At 42.9% G+C, this 13,637-nt stretch overlaps 5 protein-coding genes across 5 annotated transcripts; 1 reads left to right on the plus strand and 4 right to left on the minus strand.

The window, feature by feature from the left end:
* Positions 1-1,067: 1,067 nt before the first annotated feature.
* Positions 1,068-5,696, minus strand: EAE98_010204 (uncharacterized protein; the record flags this gene model as incomplete). The annotated part of the gene is made up of 2 exons (XM_038957825.1): positions 1,068-2,231; positions 2,283-5,696. 2 exons carry the CDS (start codon positions 5,694-5,696, stop codon positions 1,068-1,070), a joined length of 4,578 nt encoding a protein of 1,525 aa, XP_038805837.1.
* Positions 5,697-7,720: 2,024 nt separating this feature from the next.
* Positions 7,721-9,278, plus strand: EAE98_010205 (uncharacterized protein; the record flags this gene model as incomplete). Its single annotated transcript, XM_038957826.1, has 3 exons — positions 7,721-7,800; positions 7,861-8,357; positions 8,407-9,278. 3 exons carry the CDS (start codon positions 7,721-7,723, stop codon positions 9,276-9,278), a joined length of 1,449 nt encoding a protein of 482 aa, XP_038805838.1.
* A 560-nt stretch (positions 9,279-9,838) lies between these two features.
* Positions 9,839-11,263, minus strand: EAE98_010206 (uncharacterized protein; the record flags this gene model as incomplete). The annotated part of the gene is made up of 1 exon (XM_038957827.1): positions 9,839-11,263. One exon carries the CDS (start codon positions 11,261-11,263, stop codon positions 9,839-9,841), a length of 1,425 nt encoding a protein of 474 aa, XP_038805839.1.
* A 104-nt stretch (positions 11,264-11,367) lies between these two features.
* EAE98_010207 (uncharacterized protein) lies at positions 11,368-11,973 on the minus strand (the record flags this gene model as incomplete). Its single annotated transcript, XM_038957828.1, has 1 exon — positions 11,368-11,973. The coding sequence occupies one exon, from the start codon at positions 11,971-11,973 to the stop codon at positions 11,368-11,370; it is 606 nt and encodes a 201-aa protein (XP_038805840.1).
* A 796-nt stretch (positions 11,974-12,769) lies between these two features.
* On the minus strand, positions 12,770-13,192 carry EAE98_010208 (uncharacterized protein; the record flags this gene model as incomplete). Its single annotated transcript, XM_038957829.1, has 3 exons — positions 12,770-12,800; positions 12,878-12,977; positions 13,084-13,192. The coding sequence occupies 3 exons, from the start codon at positions 13,190-13,192 to the stop codon at positions 12,770-12,772; spliced, it is 240 nt and encodes a 79-aa protein (XP_038805841.1).
* Positions 13,193-13,637: the final 445 nt, after the last annotated feature.

Consider the following 13,637-nt stretch of genomic DNA (forward strand, 5'->3'; position numbering starts at 1 on the left):
CACAGGAATAAGTACTCCGGAGGAATACTGGGATTAGTACTGTAAGGTTATACTATACGGTGAATTCCGTACTATATAAAAATTTATATAATTAAATCAACATATCAAAAAAGTTATTTGATTTTCGTTTATTTCATTAGTTAATCTTATTATTTTCAAAAGAATATGATTTTAAATCTTTATAATTCAATTGATAAAATCTAAAGAAAAGATTACCTTTTATTTTTGTTAGATCCTTTATAAAACTCAATAAATTTATATAAAAAATACTTGTATTTTATTATAAATTATCAAAAAATTCTTATATATAAATAATGAGTTTTAATATAAAAACACGTTTCGGCTGATAGCAGTTGACTATCATTGTAGATGAATAAATAAATAGATGGATTATTATCCTTATTATTCTCATTCTCATTATTACTATTACTATCACCATTACAGGATGAATGAGAGTATACGAGTCTACTCTACTTCTCTACTCCTCTATACTCTACTACGCTACTACGTTCCACTCGCCTCAGCTCGAATAGCATTAATAAAAGTATACCGTGTACCGTATTTCACTTCTAAATTCTCATAAATAGATAGATAGGTAGGTAGGTAGATAGATAGATAATCATTTGTATTTTATTGAATGTTATTGAATTTCACTTCATTCTATTGAATTTCATTTCATTTCATTTTATTCCTTTCCTATCCCTTCTCTCCTCTCCTCTCCCCATTCGAGTATGAGCACTAGTACTGTCTACCTTTCGCATCCCCATTCACCCTCACATCCTAACCAACATCAAACGCCAAACGCCATGCGCCGCGCTGTGCTTGCTGTGCTACATACAGGGTGCATACATACCTACACCCAAGAAAGATATCACCAGAGCCGAAAACGCCATTCATACCATCTCTTCGATATAACCCTCATGAGTCTATATTTCCTTTCCCATTCCTATTCCTATTCGCCTTTTCCATTCACCTACGCCTATACTCCTTCCTATCTTCACTCAACTCCCTTCCCCTAACCCCACCACGTTTTTTTCTCGACTTTAACAAGCCTCCCCTTATCCCCTTCACTTTCCCCTATCCCCTCTAACCCTCCCCCTCTCCATCTCCTCCTGCAATTCCTTATTCTCCCTATCCTTCTCCCTCAGTCTCTGCGCCGCACTCGTACGATCCAATTTTCTCGCTTCTCTTTCCGCCTTCAACTTATACTCCAATTCCTGTAATCTAACTTGCCAGCGCAAATCAGGTTTGTATTCCTCTTCTCTTGATTCACCTGTACTACTTTCAACTCGCGTCAACGTGTTTGACCGCGTTGGTGTATTCATCTCTCCATTCGCTTGAGATTGGGATCGAGAATTTGAAGCTGCAGATGAGTGACGTGTCATGGTTGAGGATCTGGATAAAGAGTTATCGATGCGACGACGAGGTCCAGTAGGAATAGATGGTGATGGCGAAGTAGAAGTTTCGTAAGCGCCAGATCTGACTTCATTGGCAGCCTTTAAACTTGATATTTCCGTTTTCAAAGACCTATTCAAGTCCTTCAACTTGACCACCTCCGCCCTACTATCCATACTACTAAATGGCACTGCACTCCTCGCCATCGTTTCCAATCTATCCAATTTCTTCGTCTGCATCTCAAATCGATTTTCAAGGGTCGAGTATTCTTTCCACAATCTCCTATCTAGATCCTTGACTCTTCCTCTGAAATCACCAACTAATGTTTCGATTGTTTTGACTGCCGCTAACAAGTTCTTTGAGAAACCTGGGAACATGGTAGAAACAGCCTCGAGAGATGGAAGTGCACGACCGTTGATGAGGGAATTATTATGGGACCAATCTGTACCACAAAGACTTGAAAGTCTACCCCATAAACCTAGGAGCAAGTTATTTCTCTCCGTCAGTTGTTCTTTGAAATTGTTTTCTAGCTGTGCTATCTTTCTCCTATCTTGTTGACGTGAAGTTTCGAGTTCTAGAACACGAGATTCTTGTTGTGAGAGAGTGCGAGTTGTGTGAGAGGATGTCTTCTGAGATGTTTCGTATTGATTTTTGGTGAGACGATGAGTTTGTCGTTCTTTGTCTAGCATATCTGCCAGTTTGCGAGACTCAAGAGCGTGAGACTCCAAGAGGTCATCACGTTGTTTGATCATACGTTCCTTTTCGGCGAGAGAAGCTTTGGTGGAGTCTAAATCTCGAATGGTGTTTTCGAGTTCGCGTTGAAGTTTTGCAATGGACTGTAGAAATTAGTTTAGAACCCGCGAAAGAATAAAATGAAGCAAACTTACATTCAATAGACTTGACCTGGTACCATTCAGATCACCAAGGGCCTCCCTGAGATTACTCTCAAGTTCCATAAGCCTCTGTTTCCACTCTGCAGCTTCCACTTCTCTTGAAGTAAGATTCTTTCGTAATCTTCTAGCTTCATCCTTGGCGGTCGTTGCTTCACGATTAAGATCATTGACGAATTGTTGAACTTCTTGCTTTTCTTGACTAGCAACAATTTCTCTTTGATGTCTTTCCTCATGAAGACGTTCATCAAGTTCTCTAGAACGTTCTTGCTCTTCATGAAGAGCATTCTCCAAGTTCCGAATAGCGGCCTCAAGATCCCCAATCTTGATCTTATCTCCATCCTGTTCTTCTCGAAGGAATGCAATTTCATTTTGACTCGATTCTTGCTGCACATTCAATCGATTGACCTTTTCGTTAGATTCGACATAATTCTTCTCGATTTCCTCAAGTTCTCTATTGGCTTCATCCAATTCTCTTTCAAGATCTTGAATCTTTTTAGATTTTCTTTCGTGATCATCCTCCAGTCTAACAACTATATCACTCATCTCTCTCATCTCATTCTGCAACGCATTGAAGTTCTCTTTCTCATCAGCGACCTCAGCCGAAAGACGTTCAATCTCAGCGTTAGCTTCCTCTTGTTCTGCAGCAAAGCCATCAAGTTCTTCTTGAGCTTCTTTACGTAAAGATTCAAACATTAGCTCGGCTTCTTCTTGACCCTGAAGTGCTTCATCTCGGTCTGCTTGCATTGTGAGTAGATCATTCTCGGCAACATCCAAGGCTTCTTGTAATTCTTGAGCTAGACCTTCGGCTTCCTTCTTGTGCTCCACGGCAGTCTCAAAATCTTCCATACAAGACTCGAGTTCACGTTGTAAGTCCTGATTATGTATCTTGAGGCTGTTAATTCTGTCTCGAAGTTCGGCTTGCTTGTTCTCGAAATCTTCGCGTTCAGCCTCATTCATACTCGTCTGTCTTGTACCCGCACTAGTCCTGGACGAGGATCGTTCGTGTGCTCGTGATGCTGATCGTTCAAATATGCTCTCGCCGGCCACCGATGTACCACCTCTTCTTTGGCCAAGCTTTAACTCCTCGATTTCTTGATAAAGCCGTTCTTTTTCGCGGTTTCTTGAAGTCAGCATTGATGTCTGTGCTCCGACTTCTCGTCTTAGCTCTGCATTTTCATGTCGAAGTTGTTCATTATCCCGTTTAATCTCCTCGGCTAACGTGCTTGCTGAGCTATATGTACCATTCCTATCATCTGTCATGCGATCAGACATATTGGAATTTGATCTCGAAGGTGATCCGACGCGTCTCTTTGTGATGTTGTAAATATGGGTCGTGTGACCCAATCCTTGTCCTCCGGTAGCCGTCTCTGATTTCAGTCGGAAAATCTCTTCCCGAAGAGCCTTTATCTCATCATCACTTTGCTCTCTGCGGGCAGTTTCTTGCTCAAGGAGATCTTTCCAGACATCCATTTCTTCACGTGTTTCAATATCTTGACCTCGCCTTTCACCCATTGTACGAACCAAATCGGTAAGATTTCTCTTCTCGTTTTCCCGAGCAAGACTCTCATTCCTTAACCTCTCAATTTCCGTCACATATTCTTCAACCTTCTCTCGTAAGTAAAGAAGCTCCTCCTCCCGTTCAAAAGCGCCTTCTTGATACCACTTCTGACTTCCTTCTGTAGATGTACCTGATCGAGCTGTGGATGGTCGGTCTTCGTCATCTTTGAGTTGTTTCTCAAGGTCTTTTACCTTTTTACGAAGAGCTTTGTTATCTCTTTGCATGACGGCTAGACCTGTCTTGAGCTCAACATTCTCAGATATCATTTCCTTAACACCTTCCTCAGAAAGCTTGTCTAATCGATCACTGAGAAACATAACTTTCAATTTCAAGTCAAAATTCTCCTTAGATAGTCTTTCGATCGTGCTGCTCTGTTCCTTCAAAGTCAGATTTTTACCAGTTCTTTGGCCCAGAGCGGATGCTGCAAAGCTTGCCGACTTGCTGGGTGTGTGTACGCCATGCTTCGTACGAAAGTCTTTAGCCATTGATTCGGGCACTTGGACATTGCGAACGTGGCGTGCGATGATTGTATCAGTAGGTGGGTCCATGGGTCGACTAGATGCACGAGGTGTTTCTGGAGCAGAATTCGTCTGATTTTCACTCCTCCCACGGGTTGAATCTTCTTCGGCTAGTGTCGCCAATGGTCCCTCCACTCTTCCAAATGAATCTCCGCCTTCGTCAATACCAGATGCCATACTTCCCAAGCTTATAGTCCTAGATAAAGTCATACTTCCACTTCTAGATAACCCCCCGGAAGGAAGTGCGCCTCCGGATTGCAAAGCATAATCTGCACCAACTGTCACATCGCTTCGATCGTCTTGATTCTCAGAATTTGTTATGAAAGAGGACACAGAAGATCGCTGACTTGAATGTCGACTGGTGAGAAATTTGGGTCTAGTTGTATTGCGTGTTGAAAGTGCGGCGCCTGGGGTCGTACCGGCATCAACTGTTAAATGCTTGTTTGTACTCCTAGCCGGTGAGTCATGGGGTAGGCTTGAGCTATCATTCACCGATTGGACAAATGCACGTAAATTTTGGCGCGATCTTGTGGGTGTAGCTTCCATATCCTCTTCCTCATCTGATTGTTGCTGTGATTGAGAGGTGGATTGTGCTGCTGTTTCGAAATTCTCTCCCATGCTTGCCATTGACATGGCTCGAGATATGGTCCTTGCAGCGGCAGCGGCTGTTGGGGACGACGAAAGAGTTTCGAGGTTAGAAGTCGTGTTTCCAATTTGTTCCGAATCATCGTGTTCTCCTTGCACAGAATATCGAGGGGCAGGGCCTGGAGTTTTGTATGCACCATCTGGAGTGGGAGGTGAAGAGGGTGTCGGAGAACCATGGCCCCCATTTTCATTAATTCCAAATGTCTTCTTCTTAGGAGTTTGTGCTTCCATTGCGGGGGACTCTTCACCATTCCGACCCGCATCAAATAAATATGTATCATCGGCACCAGCCTTGCCATGTTTACCAATTGGTGAAACACTCGGGAGGAAACTTGATTCGACATTGTCCAAGTGTTGTTCCATTGCCTTTGCATCCACGGCACTCAGCAGACCCTCACTTCGATTATCTCCGTTGTCGCTATGTGCATAAAGTACACTGCTATCAGTGGGAGGGGACAGAGTAGGTAAATTCCTATGGTCGTAAGATTCCGTTTGACTATTCTGCTCGAAAGCTTGTGAGTTCATAGATATCGAATCGTCATTATCACTTCTATCTGCCATTAAATCGCCAATATTATGAAATGTAAAAGCTTCATTTTCCGAATCCTGTCGTGCAGTTCGTGGCCGTGAATCAGTTTCCGACATTGTTGACAAACTCGACATTGTGTAATTATCTCCCTCCGCCATCTTGCCTTGCAGATAGTTCAACGCGTCGCATTCGCTGTATATCGATTTGTACTTGGTCGCAGGTTTCGTATGCTATGCTGTATGCTGTGTTCTTTTCGTCAGGAGTAATGCGCTCGACCGTAGTGGATAAATTGAATTGGCTGAAATGATGATAGCAGCGACGAACAAGTCTAGGGAGTTGGTGAGGTAATGAGAAATTGATCGTATGGTTTGTATAGCATGTTCTCGTTGCCGCAATATTCATAGAATATCAATTAAGAGGTTTTCGATGTTCACCTTTTGCTCCGCTGTGATCTTTTCAATAATTGACGTGCATATAAAATCGTTATTCGTTGTCAACAAGAAAGTCTATCAATGCCTAGTATCGGTAAGTCTAGAAAACATTCGGTTCAATGTTACCGGGGTCAGTTTTTGTCAGGGCGACCAACAATGTTTCACACCCGTCAAAGCTGCACGGACTATCAAACATCGACCCAAACACACGCTACTGAAGGAGTCAAGCTCGCGTGGGCGAGAACTCAAAACATTTCACCCCGCCATAACGCCAACATTCTCTCTCAACACACTGCAAGGACTGGGCAGGTATCGGGTATCAATACAATTAACACAGTATTTGACAGATAAGCGACGGCTCTGGTGTTTACAGTCGTCTAGAGGTTTATGCTGTTTCGTCTGTTTGTCTGTTTGTCTGATTATACAGGTCTTGTAGTTGAGATCTGTAGTCGAGATCTGTGGTCTCCTATTCACAATGGCATCAAAGGGATACACTGGTATGGACAGTTCGTTTTTCCAACCTGAATCTTAGGATTATCACCGAGAAGGAAAGTTTTTCCTTTTGGCCTTGCACTTTACGGAGTAGTCAAGTGTGTTCTCATGGACTCATTACAATGAAGTCATCCTATCGTCTCATTCAAAATCCTACTGAATGCCTGTCTCACTTGCATGTAAGACTCTCGCTACCATCTTATCGGGACTGTTCTGTATCAGTCAAACATTTGTCTATGTTTAGAGGCTATCATTCCCCTTAAGTTCTTACTTATCATCTGTTGGAGAATATTATGCAGCTGGATATTCACACATGCCATAATCAATTTTGACACAACCAATGGCAGTTACAGCTAGCTTATCGCTCGACGCTGGGTATCGAATTAACCAGCCGTATCTCTATCCTAAAGCCCAATGGTCACAATCAGCAATCACACTCTACAATCTATTCCAAACCTCAATATAACGCAATTACAAGTGATTGATGGTATCGCAATTTCATTGCCAAAATTCTCAACTTGGGCAAAATGATAGTATCCATAACCGACACTTCTGAAGAGCTTTATCCTGTTCCACCTTCGCAAGTTCTTCAATCATTTCACTTGCAAAGTTGCTTTGTATCGTCAGACTTAACTATGGTTTAGCCAAAACTCTAGGCTCTGCCAACCATCCATGCAAAACGGTGATATGACCGCAAATTTCTGGCAAGGGCGGATCTTTGGGATCAATTATTTCCACAGTTACACTTCTGTAATGACTTCATTCACTTCGCAATTACTGTGATTCAAACTAGCACCAAGAGCTGCCATTTCAAGACCCATATAATAGATCAAGAATCTTACCATGTATTGACCCGAGCCAAATTAAATTGATGAGGGAGATGGACAAATCTTTATGCTCGTAGACAAAAAATCATCAAATGTTCATTTCATGACTGCAGAATCACAAAATCGCCTCTAAACTGCGTATTGGTCTCTTAATCATCTCTCAACTTCAAAACTTAGCAGTTATTCAGGCCCTCGTGCGGCCAGAAAGTATGCCACACTCCACTCACAGGCACAGGTGGTAAATTACAAGATGATTGGTGATGGGTATCACAAACGGTACGTGTGAGTTTTTTCAATGTGGGGTATTCCAAAGCTCAAGCTGAGCTGGCCGATTTCCTGGAGGATAAAGACTCAGCAATCGCTCTAATTCATCCTGACACACAATACACTATACTTACGGCTTCAAGTAACACGAAATTTGTATCCGGAAACATGGCTTCTCATCCTTTAAATTCCCAGGCACAATTCCCGTATTTGGAAAAAGTTTCGGAACTTGCGAAGGAAAACCCCAGGTGCATATCAACAATCGATAGAATATGATTTGCACGCAAGCTAACTTTGAATTTGCACAGATATTCCGCAATCGGCTCCGAAATTCTGACCACCGACAGTCATGCTCACGATGGTGGCTGGGCTATCATCAATGACATGAGTTCCGACGCGGGCGTCCTTCCTGAATCTAGCAAATTCACCTTCGATACTGAACATTCCAAGTCATCGTTCAATAGCAAACTCAGGAATATTCCATCTCTGAGACATACAAGAGTGATTCTTTTCCTGGCGTGTGATATTTCCATCTCCAAGCGAAATTACAGAGAATTTTACCGACCACAAATAGTCCATCCCGCCACGGCTGGGATTCTAGGAAGTTTGTATAAGGTCCTGCCCTCTTTCTTCTATCATGTACTGGATCCAATAGGGGGCTATCCAAAAGATAGGTCCTCATGGGCCGCGGGTGGGAAACTTGACGGAGTTGAACAATATTTAAAATTCGGATTTGAATATTCTACAGAGCACTCAACCCCCTGTTGCACAGTCTACTGCATTAAAAATGCGACTTTTAATACTGGTTTGTTGAAATTCCAACTAATAGTTTATGCAAAACTGACACACCATAGTGGTTATCAACTACCATAAACTTCTCTTTCGCAATGTGGATAAAGACAGAGGAATTCCTAAGACAGCCGAAGAATTTTTGCACGCAATCACTCGACTCTTGGGTGGAATGACCAACTCAGAAGTCGAATCCGTGGTGAAAAACCCTTTGGAGCTCTTGGTACCAGTAATAAAAGACATGGAGGATTATTTTTCTCGAGATGTCGAATATATGAACTGGAGTCTTCAATCATGGATCTCTGATCTCGACTATAAACTATCTGCTGTATCCCGAGCTCACCAGGACGACACTTTGTTGAAAGCATGGCATAATGGTCGCGGGTCTCTGGAAAGTTTTGAGAAGATCACTTCAAGGATCGAGGACTATCAGGATCAAATGATAGCTCAGGGTGTGATTGAGTATGGTCATAATGACAATCAAAAAATCAAGAATATGTTACGACAACATAGAAAGTCATTAAAGGAGGCATATCGATTAGAACAACATGTCCGCGACACTTTACAAATGAACGTTGGAAATCTTTCTCTGAAGGAATCCAGGAAGTCGCTGGAGAAGGCAAATTCGCTAGGGAGGCTCTCGATCCTTGCCTTCGTATTTCTCCCTTTCTCTTTGGTAACATCCTTTTTCGGTATGAACATCAGTGAGATGACTGGCAGTGGCGCTTCGTGGAAAGTTTTTCTCATAGTTGCTGCTATTCTATGTAGTCTGGGAGTTGTTTTCTTCCTTTGGATATTCAGGAAATCTCCAAGGGTCATGAGATTTCTTTCTGCCTGCTCTTATCCACGCATTTGGGTTCTCCACCGGGTCAATAAGAAGACATTCAATCATATCGGTTTGCGGCTTTGGTGTGCTGATTACATTGCTAGATCATAGTCAATGGGACAGGTTTTTATTTGGCACAAATTCGACGAGCGATGGCTCACAATGTTTTTTATTCTTTTCTTCACTCCAACAACTAAGAAATATCGCACTACACAGTTATTAGCACAATTTCAAAGAATATTAAGACTCTCCAGTGTCCACAAGAACAGGAGGTGATATCGCGACTGCCGTTGGTATTTTGTTCCTGACTGGGGTAATTTCTCGAGTATTTGAACAGATTTACCATGTAATTCTTGCTCTCAACTCAATACATCGTTACGAATATTGAACCAATTTATTCAAGCTTCATATACTCTAGATACGACCTTCGAGCATCTTGGAAGAGGGGAACTCTTTTTCTCGCGATGAACCGGACAACACTTATTCATTTGTGAAGGACCTCATTTTCGCACGTCTTTGACCTGATCATGACTTGATTGTCTCACAATAATTGTCAATACTTCTTGGCTTGGAGTATTCTCAGCTCCGCATTAATGATGCACTTTTAACAAATGATCATCGCAACACCCAAAAGAACAATCATATACTTGTGCACAGCAATATAGAGTCACCTATATCTCCAACAACTCAATTTGTTTTCCTGTATTTGCAACCACAATTCTAAAGCCATTCTCGCGCCGCCATTCCATCGGTTCAAGACTCCCACGACACGTACAAGAAACCTCTACTCTCGAACTACCAAAACATCCTCCATTTATCACCCTTCTAATTTTCGCATCCGCATCTGCATTTTCCCGTCCATCATCTCCTTGATAGGGATATGAAAAAGATGATGTACTCACATCTTCACCCCACGATGTACTGCACCTTTCCCACACATTCCCCACCATATAGAAACATCCGAATGGAGAAACATTCTTAGGGAATAAACCAACGGAACATCGCTCGGTGAATGGTAACCCTTTGAAATTAACATAACCCGCGCTCCATTCTGTGCCCCATGGATACAATGATTCTATTTCATTGCCAGATACCTGAGAACCTCGAGCAGCAATTTCCCATTCCGGCTCAGTGGGTAAACGGACTTCCTCATCGAGAGCAATCTTCCCGGATGCTTGCCAGCGTGCTGTTAACCAGGTACAATACGCGCGCGCATCGTACCAGGTGAGATCTGTAGCCGGGAAATTATCTTTAGAGGGGGGTAAACCATCAGGACTATTCCTTTTCCGTCCTGTTTCTTTGATAAAAATCGCATATTCTCGATTCACAACTGGGAAGACGCCGATACGGTACGAGGAAATGGTGATAGAACGGGGAGGTGATGAATTTGGGTGGGTGGAAGAACCGATTGTGAATGTGTTGGAAGGAACGGTAGTGAGTGATGTTAGATCTCGAGGATCTCCAAGTAGAGAAATTGTACGGCCGGCTTTTAGTCTTTGGGTGATGGGTAATGTGCCTTCTTTGATGATCGCTAGTATGTGATTGGAAACTCGTTGATGCAGTGGACTGGACGAAGAGATGAAATCTGAAACTAATAGCGCGCCTAGTTGTGCATTTACCCCAGAACCTGCAACCAGTCCTTCAAGAGATTTAAGTAGCTCTGGGCTTCCTATATCTCTAAGGCGTACTAACCAACTACGAATAATCGGTTCTGGCAAGCAAGGATTTTGATTAAATAGATCAATAGCTACTTGCGTGTCATCTTCAACAAGCTGGCGCGCAGCTAATAAGTGTTGTATTGCTTTCGAGAAGACCGCTGGATTCCTGATCGTCAATCTACACGAAAATGGAGTTGGAATGTCCTGCTCCGCTTCCTGGGTTGAATGATCCAATGCCTCTCGTGTGATTCTTCTATCATTATAGTTTTCAGAAAGCACAACGTGGAGCCACTCATCCAATAAATCCTCTGCCTTTCCTCCATGATGAGCGGTCTCTAACGCAAGCGCAAAATATGCTGGGAGACTTGCCGCGTCACCGATTCCGATCTCGATGTCTTTGTATTCGATATTGGAGCCAGTTATATTGCGCAAGAACATGCGTCTCTTGACTTGGGAAAGTGGTAGTATATGGTGTCTTGTTATTTCGGAACCTAAAATCCAATTCTTCACGACGCTGCTTTCTCCGAGAAGGAGTAGTTTTTTTATGATGCTTGTTCGTGATTCTGGGTTAGATGGACCATAGATTTTAAAAGTTGTGGCCCTTCTTCTCCAAGAGACTCGATAGAATCAAGAATGATCAATAGACACGCTGGCTTGCTACTATCCCTGCAGCTCTCAATAAGTTGAGGCAGCGTTTCCAGAAGCAATATCGAGAATTGAGAGACGCTAGAGATGGGAAAATAGCAGGGTATCGTATCGGTACCTTCAAAATCCCAAGACTCGTTCCGAACATGAGTTGGCCCATTTCTCACATAAGAACCACCTCCAATTGATTTCGTAGTGGTAGTCGCTAGGCGAAAAGCAAGATGTTTTGCGAAAGTCGTTTTGCCGCTCCCACTGGGCCCGGTGAGTAGCAGGAACTGATTATCACGTACGAGTTCGAGTGTTGAGAAGTAAATTGGAGAATCTTTTTCGACATCTTTATTTTCTTTTCGAAATTCTTTTCTAGATTCGTCTTCCAATGTATAGTTTGTGAGAAGAGGGATATATCCAGTCGAGAGAGGGATAGTATCACCTGACGGAGAAACTAAGAGGGGTGAAGACCCGAATGTTGATGCTGTGGCGATGTCTTCTCCTAGATTACTCATTTTGTGCGTGTTCTCGATATTTAAAGCATTGATACTGCCAGGAGACTTGTACAGCAAACAATTTATAACACCTACTAGATCCCATCGTAAATATATCCAAATTCGAAGTCGGGCGATGCGATTTATGTATCATGACAACGGCGCGTGACCAGTTGAAAGGCTCATAACCTATCGACTAAATAAGGCAAAGAACAATCTTACTATGCCTCCGGGTGATGGGGTAGCCTGAAAATATATGTAGCATGGGCTGTTTGGCACTGGGATTGTCATTGTAAGCAACGAAGAGTGGGATTCAGCCTCACATAAGCGTAGTTGGCCCATGAAGTTAATGCCAGTCACGCAGAACTTACCCCTCCAAGCTCCCCTAACCTTCTTGATAATATACTTAACGAGCCGGACAAGAAGCTAGTATTTATCATACTTGAATTATTTACCGATCGCGTGGAAAAGCAATAGCTGCATTGTCTATCATTGGAAAGAGGGATTCCGGGGGCGGATCAATGAATGGAACTGGGGAAACAATTTTACAAGAATGGATTACTGGTGCATGATGGCCATGAGAATGGAAATTTCTGACTTCAGATCCCATCTCATCGCTATGCATCAATCAAATATTCCATTGATCACTTTGATCTTCACGAAGAAGTGGGACATTGTTGTGTGATATCAATTCATTAAATCTCGTAATGACCCATAACCCATTCCATTCCATTCCATCCCAAACCCCATCCAATCATAACTATGGTATAACATCAATCCGCCCTAGCCTCCCATCATGCATCATGAACATCGTAATCTAGTTGGAGAACTTGGGGTTGACTTGGGATCTACATGCGGGGTAATGTTAGTGAAATTCATAGCATATGGAATGGGTTGCAAGAATAGGGGAGATGAAAGAACGTACCCAGTCTGCTTCTCATACAACCCTCTAGCACCGTCGGTGATCTTCTCATTCTGATCGCGGGTCATAGTGTGACCGGTCTTCTTCTCGATGAAGTCGAGAGCTGAGTACATTGTTAATATGATATTCGCAGATTATCGATTGTAGACTGCCAACTGCGAAGTACGTCGAAAGTATGGGGAGAGAGGGGGGGAGAGGGGCAAACAAACCCTTATCACCATAATCCTCCTTTCCGGCACCACCAGCAGCTTGGTTGGTGTTACCAGTGCTTCCTGAGCTTCCTGATCCACTCTTGAGGGCACCTTTGACGAAATCCATTGCGATGAAGTTGATTTGGGTGTTTGGGTGTTTGAAAAGTTGTGTAGTTGCTTGAGTGTTGATTGAGTGTGAAGTTGTTGGTGTTGATGAATAGAAGTCAAGCCAAGTCGTAAATGAGGGGACTTATATACCCTTCCGTATACTAAAAACGCCATCATTTACTAGCGCATCAACGGCTTATATGCCTTGGTTCTTTCCGTTCTTTGAACTGAAGCTTGGTTTCGCCGTTTCGTCGCTGCTGAGCATATTTACGAATCCGGTTTAGAGGGGTAACATGGGGCTGGATGGAACGTTCTGGTTGGATGATTTCATTAAGGGTTAATTGTGCATGTGGGGTGGAAGTGGTGACGTACGCCAAGACATTACGCTCATCTACGGAGGGGACAAGACTTCGGCACGTTCCTGATTAATAAGCCCATTTCCTTTCAAGGCCGAAAGTTGAAAC

The sequence above is a fragment of the Botrytis deweyae genome (assembly GCF_014898535.1).
Source record: "Botrytis deweyae strain B1 chromosome Unknown BDEW_034, whole genome shotgun sequence".
Lineage (NCBI taxonomy): Eukaryota > Fungi > Ascomycota > Leotiomycetes > Helotiales > Sclerotiniaceae > Botrytis > Botrytis deweyae.